The 26,947-nt window shown below is 65.4% G+C and overlaps 1 protein-coding gene across 1 annotated transcript; it reads right to left on the bottom strand.

Moving 5' to 3' along the window:
• Positions 1–4,211: 4,211 nt before the first annotated feature.
• Positions 4,212–23,848, bottom strand: ADISSP (adipose secreted signaling protein). The gene is made up of 5 exons (XM_073583380.1): positions 23,229–23,848; positions 13,696–13,838; positions 11,571–11,709; positions 5,361–5,483; positions 4,212–4,695 (listed from the first exon to the last, which is right to left on the bottom strand). The coding sequence occupies exons 1-5, from the start codon at positions 23,245–23,247 to the stop codon at positions 4,595–4,597; spliced, it is 525 nt and encodes a 174-aa protein (XP_073439481.1). The 5' UTR covers positions 23,248–23,848; the 3' UTR covers positions 4,212–4,594.
• Between the last annotated feature and the right edge of the window lie 3,099 nt (positions 23,849–26,947).

The raw sequence follows: 26,947 nt of genomic DNA, 5'->3' as shown, positions 1-26,947 counted from the left end.
CTCCACAGAGCCCGACCAGTCACTGTGCATCCTGATACCACTCCACAGAGCCCGACCACAGTCACTGTGCATCCTGATAACACCACTCCACAGAGCCCGACCACAGTCACTGTGCATCCTGATACCACTCCACAGAGCCTGACCAGTCACTGTGCATCCTGATACCACTCCACAGAGCCTGACCAGTCACTGTGCATCCTGATAACACCACTCCACAGAGCCCGACCAGTCACTGTGCATCCTGATACCACTCCACAGAGCCCGACCACAGTCACTGTGCATCCTGATAACACCACTCCACAGAGCCCGACCACAGTCACTGTGCATCCTGATAACACCACTCCAGAGCCCGACCAGTCACTGTGCATCCTGATAACACCACTTCACAGTGCATCCTGATAACACCACTCCACAGAGCCCGACCAGTCACTGTGCATCCTGATAACACCACTCCACAGAGCCTGACCAGTCACTGTGCATCCTGATAACACCACTCCACCGAGCCCGACCAGTCACTGTGCATCCTGATAACACCACTCCACAGTGCATCCTGATAACAGCACTCCACAGAGCCTGACCAGTCACTGTGTATCCTGATAACACCACTCCACAGAGCCCGACCAGTCACTGTGCATCCTGATACCACTCCACAGAGCCCGACCACAGTCACTGTGCATCCTGATAACACCACTCCACAGAGCCCGACCACAGTCACTGTGCATCCTGATAACACCACTCCACAGAGCCTGACCAGTCACTGTGCATCCTGATAACACCACTCCACAGAGCCCGACCAGTCACTGTGCATCCTGATAACACCACTCCACAGAGCCCGACCACAGTCACTGTGCATCCTGATAACAGCACTCCACAGAGCCCGACCAGTCACTGTGCATCCTGATAACACCACTCCATAGAGCCCGACCAGTCACTGTGCATCCTGATAACACCACTCCACAGAGCCCGACCACAGTCACTGTGCATCCTGATAACACCACTCCACAGAGCCCGACCACAGTCACTGTGCATCCTGATAACACCACTCCACAGAGCCCGACCACAGTCACTGTGCATCCTGATAACACCACTCCACAGAGCCCGACCACAGTCACTGTGCATCCTGATACCACTCCACAGAGCCCGACCACAGTCACTGTGCATCCTGATAACACCACTCCACAGTGCATCCTGATAACAGCACTCCACAGAGCCTGACCAGTCACTGTGCATCCTGATAACACCACTCCACAGTGCATCCTGATAACACCACTCCACAGTGCATCCTGATAACAGCACTCCACAGAGCCTGACCAGTCACTGTGCATCCTGATAACACCACTCCACAGAGCCCGACCAGTCACTGTGCATCCTGATAACACCACTCCACAGTGCATCCTGATAACAGCACTCCACAGAGCCTGACCAGTCACTGTGTATCCTCCATAACACCACTCCACAGAGCCCGACCAGTCACTGTGCATCCTGATACCACTCCACAGAGCCCGACCACAGTCACTGTGCATCCTGATAACACCACTCCACAGAGCCCGACCACAGTCACTGTGCATCCTGATAACACCACTCCACAGAGCCTGACCACAGTCACTGTGCATCCTGATAACACCACTCCACAGAGCCCGACCAGTCACTGTGCATCCTGATAACACCACTCCACAGAGCCCGACCACAGTCACTGTGCATCCTGATAACAGCACTCCACAGAGCCCGACCAGTCACTGTGCATCCTGATAACACCACTCCATAGAGCCCGACCAGTCACTGTGCATCCTGATAACACCACTCCACAGAGCCCGACCACAGTCACTGTGCATCCTGATAACACCACTCCACAGAGCCCGACCACAGTCACTGTGCATCCTGATAACACCACTCCACAGTGCATCCTGATAACAGCACTCCACAAAGCCCGACCAGTCACTGTGCATCCTGATAACAGCACTCCACAGAGCCCGACCAGTCACTGTGCATCCTGATAACAGCACTCCACAGAGCCCGACCAGTCACTGTGCATCCTGATAACAGCACTCCACAGTGCATCCTGATAACAGCACTCCACAGTGCATCCTGATAACAGCACTCCACAGTGCATCCTGATAACAGCACTCCACAGTGCATCCTGATAACAGCACTCCACAGTGCATCCTGATAACAGCACTCCACAGAGCCCGACCAGTCACTGTGCATCCTGATAACAGCACTCCACAGAGCCAACCACAGTCACTGTGCATCCTGATAACACCACTCCACAGAGCCCGACCAGTCACTGTGCATCCTGATAACACCACTCCACAGAGCCCGACAACAGTCACTGTGCATCCTGATAACAGCACTCCACAGAGCCCGACCACAGTCACTGTGCATCCTGATAACACCACTCCACAGAGCCCGACCAGTCACTGTGCATCCTGATAACACCACTCCACAGAGCCCGACCACAGTCACTGTGCATCCTGATAACACCACTCCACAGAGCCCGACCACAGTCACCGTGCATCCTGAACACAGCACTCCACAGAGCCCGACCACAGTCACCGTGCATCCTGATACCACTCCACAGAGCCCGACCACAGTCACTGTGCATCCTGATAACAGCACTCCACAGAGTCCGACCACAGTCACTGTGCATCCTGATAACACCACTCCACAGAGCCCGACCACAGTCACTGCGCATCCTGATAACACCACTCCACAGAGCCCGACCACAGTCACTGTGCATCCTGATACCACTCCACAGAGCCCAACCAGTCACTGTGCATCCTGAACACAGCACTCCACAGAGCCCGACCAGTCACTGTGCATCCTGATAACAGCACTCCACAGAGCCCGACCAGTCACTGTGCATCCTGATACCACAGTCACTGCGCATCCTGATAACACCACTCCACAGAGCCCGACCACAGTCACTGCGCATCCTGATAACAGTGCCACAGTCATTTAACCATGCCCTGATCAGGAGGATATGCCTCCACACGCTGCAATACCTTACCCCTTGTCTCTCGCTGTTTTTTGTGTTGGTGTCTTTTGGGCTTTCATTGGCCATAATCATCAACATTACCAGAATTAAACCAGTGACATAGATCACTCTGTGTGTAATGACTCTATAGAATAGAGGAGAGTCACTTTTTGATGACATTCTCATTGTGAGAAGCACCTGTACATTTCACCAATATTTATCAGTCATCAGACCAGGAAATAAATGTGAAGACTGGCAGGAATCTGGGGCCACCATCGACTGCCTGAAGCAGATCTGATTTCTGCACAGCTTCTCCTGACCTTGTATAACTCCTTATACCTCGGTTACTTCCAGAGCTGTGATCACCATTCTGCTCCGGTTTGGTTCACACTGAATGCAGAAAAAGTCCCAAACCTCCCAGTACAGTCTGGTGGTCCGGCTGCATCAGACTGGTCACGATCCTCCTGCGCCAGAAACAATGAAGAGGTGATAAGGGACAGACCGCCACAGTGGAGGACATCAGGCTGGCGCTCGGCTACTCCACGTATTATTAGCTACACAGTGATGTGGGACACAGAAGACCTATTTTCTGAGGCCCAGGAGCTGCGCAGTCCCCCACGCACAGGAGCCAGAGCGGAGGCTCAGGGGGTCTGCAGAATTCAGACTAGTTCGATATCTGAGAATCCAGGACTCCTGGTGCAGAGAGACGGGCCATAGCCATGCTGCCCTAGTTGTGCCGGGCCTGCAGACACGGGAGCCTCTCTACATACAGGATGTGTCTCGTTGTACTGGTGTAATGGACGTTACCGGAATACTTACGACCCTGTAGGATTAACCCTTCGTCCACACCGGTGGATTCCTTCCTGTCTTTTACATCAGTAGATGTAAAAGACAGGAAGCCTCTGCAGCCTCCTTTCCCCAATATCTACCCTGACACAAACCATATAGTGGGGGAGCTTCCTTCTATAGCCACAATGACACGAATACCGTGGGCGCCGGGAACAGGAAGATGAAAACTACACACCCTGCGCTGTACGGGAATCTCTGCTAAGCTCCGGCGGGGTCTGGCCCGTCTGCGGACCCCATTACCACCCCTATAACGGAACCATACAGACACCTACATATGGCACAAGGGTTGAATAGAGATGGTCTCTGGTGTGCCAGGCTGCGGGAACCCTTGCGACACATCCCCCCCCGGCCAAGCGGCGTCCTGCCTCCCTGCTAACGACAGGTGAAATTCACAAAAATAAATAATTTTATTCTGGATTCTCATTTCTTGAACATTCTGGATCAGCAGACAATGGCTCTCGCGTCACCGTACCTGCAGGAGCACCAGAAGCAACACACGGACAGAGGGCAAGCGATGGGTGCACGGTATAAGGGAAGGGACAGGCTCACACAAAGCAGAGACGTGGGGGCACAGGGCCGCAGGGTCCATCCTGGTCGCACCCCCCAGACGCTGACAATCTCAGCCGGAGCGCACAGACCCTCCTCCGCACCGAGGCTTAGAGCCACCATCCAGATTAATCGGATCCATCTAATCCCTATGATCTTCATGGCTAAAGGTGTGAGAAGTAGCACGGCACAGAGAGGGCGAATAGCTGTACTCCACCGGCGGCATCAGTCAAAGCCATGCCAGTCACTCTGCTCAGAGTCGTACTCCGGCTCAGCCCCGATACATCGCACTCCCTCCAGGAGCATCGGAGTTCCGTGATGGCGGTCTGCAATGAGAAGAGGAAGAGACAGGTGACCAAGGAAGGCAGGAATGGACGGGGCGAGCAGACCAAGGAAGGAAGGAAGGCAGGAATGGACGGGGCGAGCAGACCAAGGAAGGAAGGAAGGCAGGAATGGACGGGGCGAGCAGACCAAGGAAGGAAGGAAGGCAGGAATGGACGGGGCGAGCAGACCAAGGAAGGAAGGAAGGCAGGAATGGACGGGGCGAGCAGACCAAGGAAGGAAGGAAGGCAGGAATGGACGGGGCGAGCAGACCAAGGAAGGAAGGAAGGCAGGAATGGACGGGGCGAGCAGACCAAGGAAGGAAGGAAGGCAGGAATGGACGGGGCGAGCAGACCAAGGAAGGAAGGAAGGCAGGAATGGACGGGGCGAGCAGACCAAGGAAGGAAGGAAGGCAGGAATGGACGGGGCGAGCAGACCAAGGAAGGAAGGAAGGCAGGAATGGACGGGGCGAGCAGACCAAGGAAGGAAGGAAGGCAGGAATGGACGGGGCGAGCAGACCAAGGAAGGAAGGAAGGCAGGAATGGACGGGGTGAGCAGACCAAGGAAGGAAGGAAGGGACGGGGCGAGCAGAGCAAGGAAGGAAGGGACGGGGCGAGCAGAGCAAGGAAGGAAGGGACGGGTATTACACTAATGACCGGGAAGCACTCACCCAGCACCCGTGCCTGGACCACCACCTTGACCAGAGTCTTGGCGCTCGATTCGCTGGCCAGAACCATCTCCTCTTTCAGGACGCCTTCTTTATGAGCCGTGTACTCACATGTGATGCCGTGTCCTGTGGAGAAAGGACAAGATCGGGTGAGAACCTGCAGAGGCCTCCTGGGAATTCTGGAGGGTGAAGGGGCACGACGGGTGAAGGGGCACGACGGGTGAAGGGGCACGACGGGTGAAGGGGCACGACGGGTGAAGGGGCACGACGGGTGAAGGGGCACGACGGGTGAAGGGGCACGACGGGTGAAGGGGCACGACGGGTGAAGGGGCACGACGGGTGAAGGGGCACGACGGGTGAAGGGGCACGACGGGTGAAGGGTGAGCGCTATTAAGACCCCGTGGTAAAGAGATATGAGTGTACATATATATCAACGGTATCCCACACCCCCCCAGCATCACACACCCGATGCCATCTCTCCCTCCAGCACCATACACCCATGCCTGATGCCATCCTCCAGCATCATACACACGCGCCCGATGCCATCCTCATTGCTGTCACCGTGTCATACATCAGTAATTTCAGTAACACCCCGACGATCACAGCGGTCAGTCTCCAGTTTTTAGAGCGCTGTTCCTTTAATGAGCAGAGATATTTGGTATTTTTATGCTCCTGTCCGCCCCGTCTGCTGTCACTGCAAGAATCAGCCTCATTCATCTGATCACAATCTGCAGCCGGAAACGAGGACGAGCGCAAGGCTGGGAGCAGACGGAGCACAGGAACATAGCCAAAATAACAGAGCGGCGGGGAGAAGCAGGTAGACAAGGAGAGAGGTGGGGGGAAGCCAGGGAGGAGGCGGTTTATAAGGAGAGAGGTGGGGGGAAGACAGGGAGGAGGCGGTTTATAAGGAGAGAGGTGGGGGGCAGCGAGGGAGGAGGCGGTTTATAAGGAGAGAGGTGGGGGGCAGCCGGGGAGGAGGCGGTTTATAAAGAGATGGGGGAAGCCGGGGAGGAGGCGGTATAGAAGGAGAGGAGGCGGTATATAAGAAGAGAGGTGGAGGGCAGCCGGGGAGGAGGCGGTTTATAAAGAGAGATGGGGAAGCCGGGGATGAGGCGGTATAGAAGGAGAGGAGGCGGTATATAAGAAGAGAGGTGGAGGGCAGCCGGGGAGGAGGCGGTTTATAAAGAGAGATGGGGGAAGCCGGGGATGAGGCGGTATAGAAGGAGAGGAGGCGGTATATAAGGAGAGAGGTGGGGGGCAGCCGGGGAGGAGGCGGTTTATAAAGAGATGGGGGAAGCCGGGGATGAGGCGGTATAGAAGGAGAGGAGGCGGTATATAAGAGAGGTGGAGGGCAGCCGGGGAGGAGGCGGTTTATAAAGAGAGATGGGGAAGCCGGGGAGGCATATAAGGAGAGAGGTGGGGGGGCTGCCAGGGTGGAGGAGGCAGTATATAAGGAGAGAGGTGGGGAGTAGACAGGGAGGAGGTGGTATATAAGGAGAGGGGTAGGGGGCAGCCAGAGAGGAGGAGGCGGTATATAAAGAGATAGGTGCGGTGAAGCCGGGGAGGAGGAGGGGGGTATATAAGGAGAGAGGTGGGGGGGGCCACCGGGGAGGAGGCGGTACATAAGGAGAGAGGAGGGGGGGCCACCGGGGAGGAGGCGGTACATAAGGAGAGAGGAGGGGGGGCCACCGGGGAGGAGGCGGTACATAAGGAGAGAGGAGGGGGGGCCACCGGGGAAGAGGAGGCGGTATATAAAGAGATAGGTGCGGTGAAGCCGGGGAGAAGGAGGGGGGTATATAAGGAGAGAGGTGGGGGGCCCACCGGGGAGGAGGCGGTACATAAGGAGAGAAGTGGGGGCAGCCAGAGGGGAGGAGGTGGTATAAAAGGAGTGGGGTCATCCAGTGATTTATATAACAAGCCCACCCACTTCCAGAAAGTGATGTACGGGATCATTAATCTCCTAATTGGAAAGTGGAAAAAATCACACAGATTTCATACGGCTGCAAAAAAGTCTCCTATTAGGGCATATTTTCTGGCGCAGTGCCCCCATCCTGTGTGACTCCCCCGAGACACGCCATCTGCCAGTGCTGAGACGCTACGGGGCGGTTGGGAAGTTGTGTTTCTGAGATTTCCCTTTGGATGTCAAGGTCACGCCGATACTGTAGGACAGCAGTGGAGTGATGGCACAGGGCGAGGGTGGAGGACCTGAGCAGGGCGAGGGTGGAGGACCCCCACAGTCCTTGGGGTGGAGGCACAAGGACTTGAAAGTTGTGTCAGGGTTTGATACAAAATAAATAAACCAAATGCAGAGACTTGGGCGGCGGCAGCGGCTCCAGACAGACACTAATTCATTTACTTTCCCATTTGCCGCTGAGCGCAGATTCTTTAATGAGTCTGTAAATGTCCGAGTGCAGCTCCCGAGCCGCCATCATTACTGGACATGCTAAGCCGGAGGACGGGGGCGAGGTGTCCATCACTGACCACGGACTACACCCCATCATCACCCTGCAGGGCCACTCCTGGGTAAATACAAGACTATGGGGCTTAACGTGGAGGCTTGGACCAAAAGCAGAGCTGTGCCCTCAGAAGAAGACAGCGTCGCCCCGGTCACTGTCCACGATCAGAGCCGTCAGCAGCGGCCGGTCACAGACTGGAATCATCCCCAGAGAACGAGAACTGTCTAATCACAACCCTCATCCTACGGCCAGCACAAGCCAAAACACAGACCCATCCCGAGGGTGAGACGCATCAATCACCTGTAGCCTGCCCAGCTCTGGGGCCGTCCATCAGTCTATCCATCAGAGTGCATCCCGGCGGCCGGTGAAGACTCCGGAGGTTGGCGGGTGGCTCTGCGCATCTTCACCAGATGCCGGAATGAACGACTGCTCACAGCACAGACTCTGGACTCAGAAACATCGCCGGCTGCGGGACTGATGACGTCCGGGCGACGGGTGAAGATTTATTGTAATGTGGTCGCAGCTTCACCAGGATATTCACACATTATTTAGCTCCATGTTGCTTTGTCAGGAGGAAAGGCCAACGGCACACGGTGCTGGTGTCTGCCGTCATCACAGTAGTGAATCTGCTTGTTTCTGGTGGAGCTGCGGGGTCGAGGCTCAGTGGGCATCACCTCAATGCAGATCTCCCCCTTCTCAGTGCTCCCATCTATATTCAGTCCTTCTGACATCTCTGCTGGTGGAGCTGCGGGGTCAGGGCTCAGTGGGCATCACCTCAATGCAGATCTCCCTCCTTCTCAGTGCTCCCATCTATATTCAGTCCTTCTGACATCTCTGCTGGTGGAGCTGCGGGTCGGGGCTCAGTGGGCATCACCTCAATGCAGATCTTCCCCCTTCTCAGTGCTCCCATCTATATTCAGTCCTTCTGACATCTCTGCTGGTGGAGCTGCGGGGTCGGGGCTCAGTGGGCATCACCTCAATGCAGATCTCCCCCTTCTCAGTGCTCCCATCTATATTCAGTCCTTCTGACATCTCTGCTGGTGGAGCTGCGGGGTCGGGGCTCAGTGGGCATCACCTCAATGCAGATCTCCCTCCTTCTCAGTGCTCCCATCTATATTCAGTCCTTCTGACATCTCTGCTGGTGGAGCTGCGGGTCGGGGCTCAGTGGGCATCACCTCAATGCAGATCTCCCTCCTTCTCAGTGCTCCCATCTATATTCAGTCCTTCTGACATCTCTGCTGGTGGAGCTGCGGGTCGGGGCTCAGTGGGCATCACCTCAATGCAGATCTCCCTCCTTCTCAGTGCTCCCATCTATATTCAGTCCTTCTGACATCTCTGCTGGTGGAGCTGCGGGGTCGGGGCTCAGTGGGCATCACCTCAATGCAGATCTCCCCCCTTCTCAGTGCTCCCATCTATATTCAGTCCTTCTGACATCTCTGCTGGTGGAGCTGCGGGTCGGGGCTCAGTGGGCATCACCTCAATGCAGATCTCCCCCCTTCTCAGTGCTCCCATCTATATTCAGTCCTTCTGACATCTCTGCTGGTGGAGCTGCGGGGTCGGGGCTCAGTGGGCATCACCTCAATGCAGATCTCCCCCCTTCTCAGTGCTCCCATCTATAGTTAGTCCTTCTGACATCTCTGCTGGCGGGTCGGGGCTCAGTGGGCATCACCTCAATGCAGATCTCCCCCCTTCTCAGTGCTCCCATCTATAGTTAGTCCTTCTGACATCTCTGCTGGCGGGTCGGGGCTCAGTGGGCATCACCTCAATGCAGATCTCCCCCCTTCTCAGTGCTCCCATCTATATTCAGTCCTTCTGACATCTCTGCTGGTGGAGCTGCGGGGTCGGGGCTCAGTGGGCATCACCTCAATGCAGATCTCCCTCCTCAGTGCTCCCATCTATATTCAGTCCTTCTGACATCTCTGCTGATGGAGCTGCGGGGTCGGGGCTCAGTGGGCATCACCTCAATGCAGATCTCCCCCCTTCTCAGTGCTCCCATCTACATTCAGTCCTTCTGACATCTCTGATGGTGGAGCTGCGGGGTCGGGGCTCAGTGGGCATCACCTCAATGCAGATCTCCCCCCTTCTCAGTGCTCCCATCTATATTCAGTCCTTCTGACATCTCTGATGGTGGAGCTGCGGGTCGGGGCTCAGTGGGCATCACCTCAATGCAGATCTCCCCCTTCTCAGTGCTCCCATCTATATTCAGACCTTCTTACATCTCTGCTGGTGGAGCTGCGGGGTCGGGGCTCAGTGGGCATCACCTCAATGCAGATCTCCCCCCCTTCTCAGTGCTCCCATCTACATTCAGTCCTTCTGACATCTCTGCTGATGGAGCTGCGGGTCGGGGCTCAGTGGGCATCACCTCAATGCAGATCTCCCCCCTTCTCAGTGCTCCCATCTATATTCAGTCCTTCTGACATCTCTGCTGGTGGAGCTGCGGGTCGGGGCTCAGTGGACATCACCTCAATGCAGATCTCCCCCCTTCTCAGTGCTCCCATCTACATTCAGTCCTTCTGACATCTCTGATGGTGGAGCTGCGGGGTCAGGGCTCAGTGGGCATCACCTCAAAGCAGATTTCCCTCCTTCTCAGTGCTCCCATCTACATTCAGTCCTTCTGACATCTCTGATGGTGGAGCTGCGGGTCGGGGCTCAGTGGGCATCACCTCAATGCAGATTTCCCTCCTTCTCAGTGCTCCCATCTACATTCAGTCCTTCTGACATCTCTGATGGTGGAGCTGTGGGGTCAGGGCTCAGTGGGCATCACCTCAATGCAGATCTCCCCTTCTCAGTGCTCCCATCTATATTCAGTCCTTCTGACATCTCTGATGGTGGAGCTGCGGGGTCAGGGCTCAGTGGGCATCACCTCAATGCAGATTTTCCCCCCCTCTCAGTACCAAGGCTTATATTCATTCCTTCTCTCTGACGTCAGTGGGCACCATGTGACAACCCCTCTCCGCTTTGCTCACTGCCCCACCTTGTATTTGAGCCTTCACAGAGCATCCCACAGGGAATGATTGCAGTCAGTGACTACGGGGACACATAGCTCTGCCGCGGACACCAAACAGGAGGAGATTAATCATGGAGATTGGGAGCTACAAGAGGCCTGAGGACAGACACCAATTAGTAACCATAATCTGTCAGCACAAGCTGCCCCCTCCACACAAAGTCTGATCATCCGCAGCCTGCAGGTCTGAACGGTGCCCCCTGGGGGATGGAGGACTGCGTGCACGGCCCCCGGGGGCCGCAGCCACGCACATTAACCAGGATGTTCAGCAATTACTTGTTACTCATTAGACGCGAGGGACTTTTCGTTTCTGCTCAATTCCCACGATCTACAGCACAACTCCTACTGCTGGAGCGGTTATTATAAAGTGGGCCACATATCGGGGGTTAACAAATCATCATCTGACAGCCATCGGGGACAGATCACAGGAGTTGTTGGTTACTTAAAGGGCAAACCTTGCTTAAAGGTAACACGGCCCTTTAAATGATTAATCCTGGGTTCCATACAGGGACTGCAAAGCTTAACCTGTAACATGCCAGAACGGCCTCGTCACACAGCAACAACCATCAGCATAGAGGGGCTTCACTGACTGCAAGCAATGCAGCGGTAAGAGCCTGAGAGTACACTAAGGGTTAATGATATGCCCACAGTTCTGCTCCCACCTGGCCGCAGACCCCCAGAAGTCTCACAGTTGTATCTGGAGGGTAATTGGTCTACAGCAGCCCGCTCGGGTGGTTACGGAGGAGGTCTCACCTTCAGGCAGGGCGGTGATGGCCGTCACCCTGAGGTTCAGGTTAGGAAGAGGAACAGCACAGATATTCCGGCCGAGCCGCTGCAGTGCCGGCAACGTAAAGGAGATCTCATACTTGTGGAGGATCTTCAGAAAGCCGACCTGCGGAGGAATAGAAAGAAGGTCAGGGCAGAGAAGGTCAGGGCAGAGAAGGTCAGGGCAGAGAAGGTCAGGGCAGAGAAGGTCAGGGCAGAGAAGGTCAGGGCAGAGAAGGTCAGGGCAGAGAAGGTCAGGGCAGAGAAGGTCAGGGCAGAGAAGGTCAGGGCAGAGAAGGTCAGGGCAGAGAAGGTCAGGGCAGAGAAGGTCAGGGCAGAGAAGGTCAGGGCAGAGAAGGTCAGGGCAGAGAAGGTCAGGGCAGAGAAGGTCAGGGCAGAGAAGGTCAGGGCAGAGAAGGTCAGGGCAGAGAAGGTCAGGGCAGAGAAGGTCAGGGCAGAGAAGGTCAGGGCAGAGAAGGTCAGGGCAGAGAAGGTCAGGGCAGAGAAGGTCAGGGCAGAGAAGGTCAGGGCAGAGAAGGTCAGGGCAGAGAAGGTCAGGGCAGAGAAGGTCAGGGCAGAGAAGGTCAGGGCAGAGAAGGTCAGGGCAGAGAAGGTCAGGGCAGAGAAGGTCAGGGCAGAGAAGGTCAGGGCAGAGAAGGTCAGGGCAGAGAAGGTCAGGGCAGAGAAGGTCAGGGCAGAGAAGGTCAGGGCAGAGAAGGTCAGGGCAGAGAAGGTCAGGGCAGAGAAGGTCAGGGCAGAGAAGGTCAGGGCAGAGAAGGTCAGGGCAGAGAAGGTCAGGGCAGAGAAGGTCAGGGCAGAGAAGGTCAGGGCAGAGAAGGTCAGGGCAGAGAAGGTCAGGGCAGAGAAGGTCAAAAAGAAACAAACAATGAGGAAGGAAAGAAACTAAGTCATTGAAATAAGATGTTCCAAGCCATCTACAAAATGAACGTTGGGCAGAGGGGTGCACTGCACCCATGCCGGCCCCGCACCGCACCCACATCGCCGATCAGGGGAGCATTTGGACACGTACCACAATTCTGAGCGTTTCCAGCTCCTCCACAGCCGGGGCCACAGCGTCCACACATTCCCAGATGGCGTCTTAGCAGGAAGTTGTGTGGGACGTCGGCGAGGAGCGATCATCTCCTGCCATCTTCCCACAGATGTACTGGGCAGTGATGGAATAGTGAACATGTACACTGACCGAGCAGCGAAGGGTTAATGTGTCTGCCCGGAACTTCAGTCTCATGGCACAATGCCCACGCCAACACAGGCTGCAATTAATGCGCATTTATACGATGCCGCGCACTCGGCTCTGCTGTACTCTCCCCTAATAGGATAATCAGCTCCGAACAACAGACAGAGGCGTCAGCAGGAGATCAGCGGAGGCTCCGACACCGCACCGAGGCGACACCTGTACCCGCGGCGCAAGGACTGTACACAGGACGCGGCTCGGGAACACCCTGTGTCCCCGGGGAAACAGGGACCTCCCCCCCCACCCACACGCCCCCGGGGAGACGGGGACCTCCCCCCCCACCCACACGCCCCCGGGGAGACGGGGACCTCCCCCCCCACCCACACGCCCCCGGGGAGACGGGGACCTCCCCCCCCACCCACACGCCCCCGGGGAGACGGGGACCTCCCCCCCCCACCCACACGCCCCCGGGGAGACTGGGACCTCCCCCCCACCTACACGCCCCCGGGGAGACAGGAACCTCCCCCCCCACCTACACGCCCCCTGGGAGACAGGGACCTCCCCCCCCACCTACACGCCCCCGGGGAGACAGGGACCCCCTCGCACACGCCCCCGGGGAGACAAGGACCTCCCCGCCCCGGGGAGACAGGGACCTCCCCCCACCTACACGCCCCGGGGAGACAGGGACCTCCCCCCACCTACACGCCCCCCGGGGAGACAGGGACCTCCCCCCACCTACACGCCCCCGGGGAGACAGGGACCCCCCCCCCACCTACACGCCCCCCGGGGAGACAGGGACCCCCCACACACACACACACCCCCAGGGAGACAGGGACCTCCCCGCACACTCCATCTCCAGGAGGACATGCGTGGTCCTCAGCAGTCCTCCCGACCCATCTCTGCTCTGTCCGTCACTTGTACCTTGACTAAGTAATGGCCGTCGTCTTCCTGAGAGACCATCACCACCGAGTCATGGAGCTTCTCCTCAAAGTGCACGTGACTGTGAGACCCCTCCCCTGAGAGGCTGGCGGCGAAGCGCACGCCCGATACTTTGGGTTTCGCTCCTGGAGAGGAAATAACCTGATAAGTTGTTTATGAGGGGCGACAACATACAGCGACACAGACCTCAGCATCCACAGTCAGAGTGCAAGACACCTGTGGCGCCCCCTGCAGATGGAGCTGTGACCACAGGGGGAAGCTCCATCTTAGCCAGTGATCAGACATGGACCCGGGGTCTCTGTGCTCACATCACAGCAGCTGCTCAGTGACCCCCCATTAGGATGGTGGATAAGTACCCTTGGAGGACGTGGAGTACAGATGTGCATAACTCTAGCGGGGGGCGACGGAGCGGAGCAGACACCGCGGGGGGCGACGGAGCGGAGCAGACACCGCGGGGGGCGACGGAGCGGAGCAGACACCGCGGGGGGCGACGGAGCGGAGCAGACACCGCGGGGGGCGACGGAGCGGAGCAGACACCGCGGGGGGCGACGGAGCGGAGCAGACACCGCGGGGGGCGACGGAGCGGAGCAGACACCGCGGGGGGCGACGGAGCGGAGCAGACACCGCGGGGGGCGACGGAGCGGAGCAGACACCGCGGGGGGCGACGGAGCGGAGCAGACACCGCGGGGGGCGACGGAGCGGAGCAGACACCGCGGGGGGCGACGGAGCGGAGCAGACACCGCGGGGGGCGACGGAGCGGAGCAGACACCGCGGGGGGCGACGGAGCGGAGCAGACACCGCGGGGGGCGACGGAGCGGAGCAGACACCGCGGGGGGCGACGGAGCGGAGCAGACACCGCGGGGGGCGACGGAGCGGAGCAGACACCGCGGGGGGCGGGGAGGGGGGGCGACGGAGCGGAGCAGACACCGCGGGGGGAGGGGAGGGGGGCGACGGAGCGGAGCAGACACCGCGGGGGGAGGGGAGGGGGGGGCGACGGAGCGGAGCAGACACCGCGGGGGGGCGACGGAGCGGAGCAGACACGCGGGGGGGGCCGACGGAGCGGAGCAGACACCGCGGGGGGCGACGGAGCGGAGCAGACACCGCGGGGGGGCGACGGAGCGGAGCAGACACCGCGGGGGGAGGGGAGGGGGGCGACGGAGCGGAGCAGACACCGCGGGGGGAGGGGAGGGGGGCGACGGAGCGGAGCAGACACCGCGGGGGGAGGGGAGGGGGGGCGACGGAGCGGAGCAGACACCGCGGGGGGAGGGGAGGGGGGCGACGGAGCGGAGCAGACACCGCGGGGGGAGGGGAGGGGGGCGACGGAGCGGAGCAGACACCGCGGGGGGGAGGGGAGGGGGGCGACGGAGCGGAGCAGACACCGCGGGGGGAGGGGAGGGGGGCGACGGAGCGGAGCAGACACCGCGGGGGGAGGGGAGGGGGGCGACGGAGCGGAGCAGACACCGCGGGGGGAGGGGAGGGGGGCGACGGAGCGGAGCAGACACCGCGGGGGGAGGGGAGGGGGGCGACGGAGCGGAGCAGACACCGCGGGGAAGGGGAGGGGGCGACGGAGCGGAGCAGACACCGCGGGGGGCGACGGAGCGGAGCAGACACCGCGGGGGGAGGGGAGGGGGGCGACGGAGCGGAGCAGACACCGCGGGGGGAGGGGAGGGGGGCGACGGAGCGGAGCAGACACCGCGGGGTGAGGGGAGGGGGGGCGACGGAGCGGAGCAGACACCGCGGGGGGCGACGGAGCGGAGCAGACACCGCGGGGGGCGACGGAGCGGAGCAGACACCGCGGGGGGCGACGGAGCGGAGCAGACAGCCGCGGGGGGCGACGGAGCGGAGCAGACACCGCGGGGGGCGACGGAGCGGAGCAGACACGCGGGGGGCGACGGAGCGGAGCAGACACCGCGGGGGGCGACGGAGCGGAGCAGACACCGCGGGGGGGGCGACGGAGCGGAGCAGACACCGCGGGGGGCGACGGAGCGGAGCAGACACCGCGGGGGGAGGGGAGGGGGGCGACGGAGCGGAGCAGACACCGCGGGGGGAGGGGAGGGGGGCGACGGAGCGGAGCAGACACCGCGGGGGGAGGGGAGGGGGGCGACGGAGCGGAGCAGACACCGCGGGGGGAGGGGAGGGGGGCGACGGAGCGGAGCAGACACCGCGGGGGGAGGGGAGGGGGGCGACGGAGCGGAGCAGGACACCGCGGGGGGAGGGGAGGGGGGCGACGGAGCGGAGCAGACACCGCGGGGGGAGGGGAGGGGGGCGACGGAGCGGAGCAGACACCGCGGGGGAGGGGAGGGGGGCGACGGAGCGGAGCAGACACCGCGGGGGAAGGGGAGGGGGCGACGGAGCGGAGCAGACACCGCGGGGGGCGACGGAGCGGAGCAGACACCGCGGGGGGAGGGGAGGGGGGCGACGGAGCGGAGCAGACACCGCGGGGGGAGGGGAGGGGGGCGACGGAGCGGAGCAGACACCGCGGGGGGAGGGGAGGGGGGGCGACGGAGCGGAGCAGACACCGCGGGGGGGCGACGGAGCGGAGCAGACACCGCGGGGGGCGACGGAGCGGAGCAGACACCGCGGGGGGCGACGGAGCGGAGCAGACACCGCGGGGGGCGACGGAGCGGAGCAGACACCGCGGGGGGGCGACGGAGCGGAGCAGACACCGCGGGGGGCGACGGAGCGGAGCAGACACCGCGGGGGGCGACGGAGCGGAGCAGACACCGCGGGGGGCGACGGAGCGGAGCAGACACCGCGGGGGGCGACGGAGCGGAGCAGACACCGCGGGGGGCGACGGAGCGGAGCAGACACCGCGGGGGGCGACGGAGCGGAGCAGACACCGCGGGGGGCGACGGAGCGGAGCAGACACCGCGGGGGGCGACGGAGCGGAGCAGACACCGCGGGGGGGCGGGGAGGGGGGCGACGGAGCGGAGCAGACACCGCGGGGGGAGGGGAGGGGGGCGACGGAGCGGAGCAGACACGCGGGGGGAGGGGAGGGGGGCGACGGAGCGGAGCAGACACCGCGGGGGGAGGGGAGGGGGGCGACGGAGCGGAGCAGACACCGCGGGGGGAGGGGAGGGGGGCGACGGAGCGGAGCACACACCGCGGGGGGAGGGGAGGGGGGCGACGGAGCGGAGCACACACCGCGGGGGGAGGGGAGGGGGGCGACGGAGCGGAGCACACACCGCGGGGGAAGGGGAGGGGGGGCGACGGAGCGGAGCAGACACCGCGGGGGGAGGGGGAGGGGGGGGCGACGGAGCGGAGCAGACACCGCGGGGGGGAGGGGAGGGGGGGCGACGGAGCGGAGCAGACACCGCGGGGGGGAGGGGAGGGGGGCGACGGAGCGGAGCAGACACCGCGGGGGGGGAGGGGGAGGGGGGGCGACGGAGCGGAGCAGACACCGCGGGGGGGAGGGGAGGGGGGGCGACGGAGCGGAGCAGACACCGCGGGGGGGAGGGGAGGGTGGGGCGACGGAGCGGAGCAGACACCGCGGGGGGAGGGGAGGGGGGGCGACGGAGCGGAGCAGACACCGCGGGGGAGGGGGAGGGGGGGCGACGGAGCGGAGCAGACACCGCGGGGGGAGGGAGGGGGGGCGACGGAGGCGAGCAGACACCGCGGGGGAGGGGTGGGGGGGGCGACGGAGCGGAGCAGACACCGCGGGGGGAGGGGAGGGGGGGGCGACGGAGCGGAGCAGACACCGCGGGGGGAGGGGAGGGGGGGCCGACGGAGCGGAGCAGACACCGCGGGGGGAGGGGAGGGGGGGCGACGGAGCGGAGCAGACACCGCGGGGGGAGGGGGAGGGGGGGCGACGGAGCGGAGCAGACACCGCGGGGGGAGGGGAGGGGGGGCGACGGAGCGGAGCAGACACCGCGGGGGGAGGGGAGGGGGGGCGACGGAGCGGAGCAGACACCGCGGGGGGAGGGGAGGGGGGGGCGACGGAGCGGAGCAGACACCGCGGGGGGAGGGGGAGGGGGGGCGACGGAGCGGAGCAGACACCGCGGGGGAGGGGAGGGGGGGGCGACGGAGCGGAGCAGACACCGCGGGGGAGGGGAGGGGGGGGCGACGGAGCGGAGCAGACACCGCGGGGGGAGGGGAGGGGGGGCGACGGAGCGGAGCAGACACCGCGGGGGGAGGGGAGGGGGGGCGACGGAGCGGAGCAGACACCGCGGGGGGAGGGGAGGGGGGGCGACGGAGCGGAGCAGACACCGCGGGGGGAGGGGAGGGGGGGCGACGGAGCGGAGCAGACACCGCGGGGGGAGGGGAGGGGGGGCGACGGAGCGGAGCAGACACCGCGGGGGGAGGGGAGGGGGGGGCGACGGAGCGGAGCAGACACCGCGGGGGGGAGGGGAGGGGGGGCGACGGAGCGGAGCAGACACCGCGGGGGGAGGGGAGGGGGGGCGACGGAGCGGAGCAGACACCGCGGGGGGAGGGGAGGGGGGGCGACGGAGCGGAGCAGACACCGCGGGGGGAGGGGAGGGGGGGCGACGGAGCGGAGCAGACACCGCGGGGGGAGGGGAGGGGGGGCGACGGAGCGGAGCAGACACCGCGGGGGGAGGGGAGGGGGGGCGACGGAGCGGAGCAGACACCGCGGGGGGAGGGGAGGGGGGGCGACGGAGCGGAGCAGACACCGCGGGGGGAGGGGAGGGGGGGGCGACGGAGCGGAGCAGGACACCGCGGGGGGAGGGGAGGGGGGCGACGGAGCGGAGCAGACACCGCGGGGGGAGGGGATGGGGGGGCGACGGAGCGGAGCAGACCACCGCGGGGGGAGGGGAGGGGGGGCGACGGGAGCGGAGCAGACACCGCGGGGGGAGGGGAGGGGGGGCGACGGAGCGGAGCAGACACCGCGGGGGGAGGGGAGGGGGGGGCGACGGAGCGGAGCAGACACCGCGGGGGGAGGGGAGGGGGGGCGACGGAGCGGAGCAGACACCGCGGGGGGAGGGGAGGGGGGCGACGGAGCGGAGCAGACACCGCGGGGGGAGGGGAGGGGGGGCGACGGAGCGGAGCAGACACCGCGGGGGGGGGGGAGGGGGGGCGACGGAGCGGAGCAGACACCGCGGGGGGGGGGGGAGGGGGGGCGACGGAGCGGAGCAGACACCGCGGGGGGAGGGGGGGCGACGGAGCGGAGCAGACACCGCGGGGGGAGGGGGGGGCGACGGAGCGGAGCAGACACCGCGGGGGGGAGGGGGGCGACGGAGCGGAGCAGACACCGCGGGGGGAGGGGGGGCGACGGAGCGGAGCAGACACCGCGGGGGGAGGGGGGGCGACGGAGCGGAGCAGACACCGCGGGGGGAGGGGGGGCCGACGGAGCGGAGCAGACACCGCGGGGGAGGGGGGGCGACGGAGCGGAGCAGACACCGCGGGGGGGAGGGGGGGCGACGGAGCGGAGCAGACACCGCGGGGGGAGGGGGGGCGACGGAGCGGAGCAGACACCGCGGGGGGAGGGGGGGCGACGGAGCGGAGCAGACACCGCGGGGGGAGGGGGGGCGACGGAGCGGAGCAGACACGCGGGGGGAGGGGGGGCGACGGAGCGGAGCAGACACCGCGGGGGGGAGGGGGGGCGACGGAGCGGAGCAGACACCGCGGGGGGGGAGGGGGGGCGACGGAGCGGAGCAGACACCGCGGGGGGAGGGGGGCGACGGAGCGGAGCAGACACCGCGGGGGAGGGGGGCGACGGAGCGGAGCAGACACCGCGGGGGGGAGGGGGGCGACGGAGCGGAGCAGACACCGCGGGGGGAGGGGGGCGACGGAGCGGAGCAGACACCGCGGGGGGAGGGGGGCGACGGAGCGGAGCAGACACCGCGGGGGGAGGGGGGCGACGGAGCGGAGCAGACACCGCGGGGGGAGGGGGGCGACGGAGCGGAGGCAGACACCGCGGGGGGAGGGGGGCGACGGAGCGGAGCAGACACCGCGGGGGAGGGGGGGCGGACGGAGCGGAGCAGACACCGGGGGGAGGGGGGGCGACGGAGCGGAGCAGACACCGCGGGGGGGAGGGGGGAGACGGAGCGGAGCAGACACCGCGGGGGGAGGGGGGAGACGGAGCGGAGCAGACACCGCGGGGGGAGGGGGGAGACGGAGCGGAGCAGACACCGCGGGGGGGAGGGGAGGGGGAGACGGAGCGGAGCAGACACCGCGGGGGGAGGGGAGGGGGAGACGGAGCGGAGCAGACACCGCGGGGGGAGGGGGAGACGGAGCGGAGCAGACACCGCGGGGGGAGGGGGAGACGGAGCGGAGCAGACACCGCGGGGGGAGGGGAGGGGGAGACGGAGCGGAGCAGACACCGCGGGGGGAGGGGGCGACGGAGCGGAGCAGACACGCGGGGGGAGGGGAGGGGGCGACGGAGCGGAGCAGACACCGCGGGGGGGGGGGAGGGGGGCGGACGGAGCGGAGCAGACACCGCGGGGGGGGGGAGGGGGCGACGGAGCGGAGCAGACACCGCGGGGGGGGGGAGGGGGCGACGGAGCGGAGCAGACACCGCGGGGGGGGGGAGGGGGCGACGGAGCGGAGCAGACACCGCGGGGGGGGGGAGGGGGCGACGGAGCGGAGCAGACACCGCGGGGGGGGGGAGGGGGCGACGGAGCGGAGCAGACACCGCGGGGGGGGGAGGGGGCGACGGAGCGGAGCAGACACCGCGGGGGGGGGAGGGGGCGACGGAGCGGAGCAGACACCGCGGGGGGGGGAGGGGGCGACGGAGCGGAGCAGACACCGCGGGGGGGGGAGGGGGCGACGGAGCGGAGCAGACACCGCGGGGGGGGGGAGGGGGCGACGGAGCGGAGCAGACACCGCGGGGGGGGAGGGGGCGACGGAGCGGAGCAGACACCGCGGGGGGGGGAGGGGGCGACGGAGCGGAGCAGACACCGCGGGGGGGGGGAGGGGGCGACGGAGCGGAGCAGACACCGCGGGGGGGGGAGGGGGCGACGGAGCGGAGCAGACACGCGGGGGGGGGAGGGGGCGACGGAGCGAGCAGACACCGCGGGGGGGGGAGGGGGCGACGGAGCGGAGCAGACACCGCGGGGGGGGGAGGGGGCGACGGCGCGGAGCAGACACCGCGGGGGGGGGAGGGGGCGACGGCGCGGAGCAGACACCGCGGGGGGAGGGGGCGACGGCGCGGAGCAGACACCGCGGGGGGAGGGGGCGACGGCGCGGAGCAGACACCGCGCGGGGAGGGGGGCGACGGCGCGGAGCAGACACCGCGGGGGGAGGGGTGGCGACGGCGCGGAGCAGACACCGCGGGGGGAGGGGGCGACGGCGCGGAGCAGACACCGCGGGGGGGAGGGGGCGACGGCGCGGAGCAGACACCGCGGGGGGAGGGGGGCGACGGCGCGGAGCAGACACCGCGGGGGGAGGGGGCGACGGCGCGGAGGCAGACACCGCGGGGGAGGGGGCGACGGCGCGGAGCAGACACCGCGGGGGGAGGGGGCGACGGCGCGGAGCAGACACCGCGGGGGGAGGGGGGCGACGGCGCGGGAGCAGACACCGCGGGGGGAGGGGGCGACGGCGCGGAGCAGACACCGCGGGGGGAGGGGGCGACGGCGCGGAGCAGACACCGCGGGGGGAGGGGGGCGACGGCGCGGAGCAGACACCGCGGGGGGAGGGGGGCGACGGCGACGAAGCGGAGCAGACACCGCGGGGGGGGAAGGGGGGAGGGGGCGACGAAGCGGAGCAGACACCGCGGGCAGGGGGGGGGGTTTGGGAGATGGGCGACGGAGCGGAGCAGACACCGCGGGGGGGGGGGGGAGGGGGCGACGGAGCGGAGCAGACACCGCGGGGGGGAGGGGGCGACGAAGCGGAGCAGACACCGCGGGGGGGGGAAGGGGGAGGGGGGCGACGAAGCGGAGCAGACACCGCGGGCAGGGGGGGGGGGTTTGGGAGATGGGCGACGGAGCGGAGCAGACACCGCGGGGGGGGGGGAGGGGGCGACGGAGCGGAGCAGACACCGCGGGGGGGGGGGGAGGCGACGGAGCGGAGCAGACACCGCGGGGGGGGGAGGGGGCGACGGAGCGGAGCAGACACCGCGGGGGGGGGAGGGGGCGACGGAGCGGAGCAGACACCGCGGGGGGGGGGAGGGGGCGACGGAGCAGAGCAGACACCGCGGGGGGGGGAGGGGGAGGGGGCGACGGAGCGGGCGACGGAGAGGAGCAGACACGCGGGGGGGGGGGGGGGAGGGGGGCGACGGAGAGGAGCAGACACCGCGGGGGGGGGGGGGGGGGAGGGGGCGACGGAGAGGAGCAGACACCGCGGGGGGGGGGCGACGGAGAGGAGCAGACACCGCGGGGGGGGGGGGCGACGGAGAGGAGCAGACACCGCGGGGGGGGGGGCGACGGAGAGGAGCAGACACCGCGGGGGGGGGGAGGGGGCGACGGAGAGGAGCAGACACCGCGGGGGGGGGGGAGGGGGCGACGGAGCGGAGCAGACACCGCGGGGGGGGGGGAGGGGGCGACGGAGCGGAGCAGACACCGCGGGGGGGGGGAGGGGGCGACGGAGCGGAGCAGACACCGCGGGGGGGGGAGGGGGCGACGGAGCGGAGCAGACACCGCGGGGGGGGGATGGGGCGACGGAGCGGAGCAGACACCGCGGGGGGGTGGGAGGGGGCGACGGAGCGGAGCAGACACCGCGGGGGGGGGAGGGGGCGACGGAGCGGAGCAGACACCGCGGGGGGGGGAGGGGGCGACGGAGCGGAGCAGACACCGCGGGGGGGGGGAGGGGGCGACGGAGCAGAGCAGACACCGCGGGGGGGGAGGGGGAGGGGGCGACGGAGCGGAGCGGCGACGGAGAGGAGCAGACACCGCGGGGGGGGGGGGGGGGGAGGGGGCGACGGAGAGGAGCAGACACCGCGGGGGGGGGGGGGGGGAGGGGGCGACGGAGAGGAGCAGACACCGCGGGGGGGGGGGGGGGGAGGGGGGCGACGGAGAGGAGCAGACACCGGGGGGGGGGGGGCGACGGAGAGGAGCAGACACCGCGGGGGGGGGGGGCGACGGAGAGGAGCAGACACCGCGGGGGGGGGGGGGCGACGGAGAGGAGCAGACACGCGGGGGGGGGGGGACGGGGGGCGACGGAGAGGAGCAGACACCGCGGGGGGGGGGGGGGAGGGGGCGACGGAGCGGAGCAGACACGCGGGGGGGGGGAGGGGGGCGACGGAGCGGAGCAGACACCGCGGGGGGGGGGAGGGGGCGACGGAGCGGAGCAGACACCGCGGGGGGGGGAGGGGGCGACAGAGCGGAGCAGACACCGCGGGGGGGGGAGGGGGCGACAGAGCGGAGCAGACACCGCGGGGGGGGGAGGGGGCGACGGAGCGGAGCAGACACCGCGGGGGGGGGGAGGGGGCGACGGAGCGGAGCAGACACCGCGGGGGGGGGGAGGGGGCGACGGAGCGGAGCAGACACCGCGGGGGGGGGGAGGGGCGACGGAGCGGAGCAGACACCGCGGGTGGGGGGGGGGGGGGGCGACGGAGCGGAGCAGACACCGTGGGGGGGCTCAGGACTGCGCCTGTAAATGACACATGGGGGAGACCACCTCACCTTTCTTAGCTGCAGCCATCGATCGCAGCGGTGAAACCTTCCAGTTCGTCAGAAGCCGGTGCCCATTGTGGCCACGAGCCTATACCTGAGAAAACAGGAGAGGTGAGGGGGGGGGCACCGGGACCCCTCTACAGCCGGTGTCAGCTGCACCCTGGTGTCTCCTCATACAGGACACGGATCTGCACTGACTGGGTGGTCCGGACCCCGCCATATGGTGCCAGGTATATAATGTGGTAATCACCGGGCAGAGGGATATGGATCTACCGTAAGCCCAGGCCGTGCTGATGACGGGCGTCACCCTCGAACTGTGACCACCGCTCCCGACCCTGCACCACTTACATCTGACCCTAAGTCCTGATACAAAAGGACGGCAAGCGCCGACGTGGCAAAATTAATTCCTCATCCAATCACCAGCCTAGTGCCCGGAGGGGGACGCCAGGACACGGGATGTAGCCAGCCTCCAGGAGCCATGCCACGGTACTAATCCCCCCCAAGCTGCGCACAAAGCCCCCATTATCTCAGCCCCGCTCTCAGATGTCTGGGAACGCACCGCGGCTTTATTACCATTGTTTTGCGTTAAAATCAGCAAATTAGATGACATTCACGCTGCTCTGGACGGAGAGGACGCCTCCTGGAGGCACGGACGGTGACGGTGTGAGACCAGAGCGGACATTCACACTGCTCTGGACGGAGAGGACGCCTTCTGGAGGCACGGACGGTGACGGGTGAGACCAGAGCGGACATTCACACTGCTCTGGACGGAGAGGACGCCTCCTGGAGGCACGGACGGTGACGGGTGAGACCAGAGCGGACATTCACACTGCTCTGGACGGAGAGGACGCCTCCTGGAGGCACGGATGGTGACGGGTGAGACCAGAGCGGACATTCACGCTGCTCTGGACGGAGAGGACGCCTCCTGGAGGCACGGATGGTGACGAGTGGGACCAGAGCGTACATTCACACTGCTCTGGACGGAGAGGACGCCTTCTGGAGGCACGGACGGTGACAGGTGAGACCAGAGCGGACATTCACACTGCTCTCGACGGAGAGGACGCCTTCTGGAGGCACGGACGGTGACGGATGAGACCAGAGCGGACATTCACACTGCTCTGGACGGAGAGGACGCCTCCTGGAGGCACGGGACGGTGACGGGTGAGACCAGAGCGGACATTCACACTGCTCTGGACGGAGAGGACGCCTTCTGGAGGCACGGACGGTGACGGGTGAGACCAGAGCGGACATTCACACTGCTCTGGACGGAGAGGACGCCTCCTGGAGGCACGGACGGTGACGGGTGAGACCAGAGCGGACATTCACACTGCTCTGGACGGAGAGGACGCCTTCCTGGAGGCACGGATGGTGACGGGTGAGACCAGAGCGGACATTCACGCTGCTCTGGACGGAGAGGACGCCTCCTGGAGGCACGGATGGTGACGAGTGGGACCAGAGCGTACATTCACACTGCTCTGGACGGAGAGGACGCCTTCTGGAGGCACGGACGGTGACAGGTGAGACCAGAGCGGACATTCACACTGCTCTCGACGGAGAGGACGCCTTCTGGAGGCACGGACGGTGACGGATGAGACCAGAGCGGACATTCACACTGCTCTGGACGGAGAGGACGCCTTCTGGAGGAACGGACGGTGACGGGTGAGACCAGAGCAGACATTCACGCTGCTCTGGACGGAGAGGACGCCTTCTGGAGGCACGGACGGTGACGGGTGAGACCAGAGCGGACATTCACACTGCTCTGGACGGAGAGGACGCCTTCTGGAGGCACGGACGGTGACGGATGAGACCAGAGCGGACATTCACACTGCTCTGGACGGAGAGGACGCCTCCTGGAGGCACGGATGGTGACGGGTGAGACCAGAGCGGACATTCACGCTGCTCTGGACGGAGAGGACGCCTCCTGGAGGCACGGATGGTGACGAGTGGGACCAGAGCGTACATTCACACTGCTCTGGACGGAGAGGACGCCTTCTGGAGGCACGGACGGTGACAGGTGAGACCAGAGCGGACATTCACACTGCTCTCGACGGAGAGGACGCCTTCTGGAGGCACGGACGGTGACGGATGAGACCAGAGCGGACATTCACACTGCTCTGGACGGGAGAGGACGCCTTCTGGAGGAACGGACGGTGACGGGTGAGACCAGAGCAGACATTCACGCTGCTCTGGACGGAGAGGACGCCTTCTGGAGGCACGGATGGTGACGGGTGAGACCAGAGCGGACATTCACGCTGCTCTGGACGGAGAGGACGCCTTCTGGAGGCACGGACGGTGACGGGTGAGACCAGAGCGGACATTCACGCTGCTCTGGACGGAGAGGACGCCTCCTGGAGGCACGGACGGTGATGGGTGAGACCAGAGGGGACATTCTCGCTGCTCTGGACGGAGAGGACGCCTCCTGGAGGCACGGACGGTGACGGGTGAGACCACAGCGGACATTCATGCTGCTCTGGACGGAGAGGACGCCTCCTGGAGGCACGGACGGTGACGGGTGAGACCACAGCGGACATTCATGCTGCTCTGGACGGAGAGGACGCCTCCTGGAGGCACGGACGGTGACGGGTGAGACCAGAGCACACATTCATGCTGCTCTGGACGGAGAGGACGCCTTCTGGAGGCACGGATGGTGACGGGTGAGACCACAATGGACATTCATGCTGCTCTGGATGGAGAGGATGCCTCCTGGAGGCACGGATGGTGACGGGTGGAATCAGAGCGGACATTCACGCTGCTCTGGACAGAGGGACGCCTCCTGGAGGCACGGATGGTGACGGGTGGAACCAGAGCGGACATTCATGCTGCTCTGGATGGAGAGAACGCCTCCTGGAGGCACGGACGGTGACGGGTGAGACCACAGCGGACAATTCATGCTGCTCTGGACGGAGAGGACGCCTCCTGGAGGCACGGACGGTGACGGGTTGAGACCAGAGCACACATTCATGCTGCTCTGGACGGAGAGGACGCCTTCTGGAGGCACGGATGGTGACGGGTGAGACCACAATGGACATTCATGCTGCTCTGGATGGAGAGGATGCCTCCTGGAGGCACGGATGGTGACGGGTGGAATCAGAGCGGACATTCACGCTGCTCTGGACAGAGGACGCCTCCTGGAGGCACGGATGGTGACGGGTGGAACCAGAGCGGACATTCATGCTGCTCTGGATGGAGAGGACGCCTCCTGGAGGCACGGATGGTGACGGGTGGAACCAGAGCGGACATTCATGCTGCTCTGGATGGAGAGAACGCCTCCTGGAGGCACGGATGGTGACGGGTGAGACCAGAGCGGACTCTGATGTGCAGAATGAGTTTAGGGCAAGAATAACGATCCCCTATAGTCACCAACACAAGACGCATCGGTCCACCGGTCCAGGACATGAGACGGCGCAGGCTCCGCAGCACAAGGTGACCTGGACGGGAGCGACTCTTCCATCAGACTTACAGGAGCTCTCCAGGGAGATTCCATCATCTGGTCCTGATGTACTTGGCGCTCGCCGTCCTCCGTTCCCAGCACGGTGTCATCTTCACAAGTTGTGTTCCCCATGTGAGTGACAGTGGGGTGCGGCCCAGGGTACGGAGCAGACGCCGGGGCTGCAGCTCATCTCGCGGTGCAGGTGTGGAGCACAAAGAGCGGCAGCGACCAGAGGATTTTACTACATTTACTGAGCACATAACGACAATGGTCGGGGTAGAGGAATAAATCACCGGAG

The sequence above is a fragment of the Dendrobates tinctorius genome, unplaced genomic scaffold, assembly GCF_039654945.1.
Source record: "Dendrobates tinctorius isolate UK_male_01 unplaced genomic scaffold, ASM3965494v1 ptg000077l, whole genome shotgun sequence".
In the NCBI taxonomy this organism is placed as follows: domain Eukaryota; kingdom Metazoa; phylum Chordata; class Amphibia; order Anura; family Dendrobatidae; genus Dendrobates; species Dendrobates tinctorius.
The sequence above is the reverse complement of the archived record's forward strand: the minus strand, read 5'-3'. Positions and strand labels throughout refer to the sequence as shown.

Coding starts and splice junctions, on each gene's coding strand:
- ADISSP (XM_073583380.1), bottom strand. Junction 11,710..13,695: donor ACGGCCATTACTTAGTCAAG/GTACAAGTGACG, acceptor ATTCCTCCGCAG/GTCGGCTTTCTGAAGATCCT. Junction 5,484..11,570: donor CATCACCGCCCTGCCTGAAG/GTGAGACCTCCT, acceptor CTTTCTCCACAG/GACACGGCATCACATGTGAG.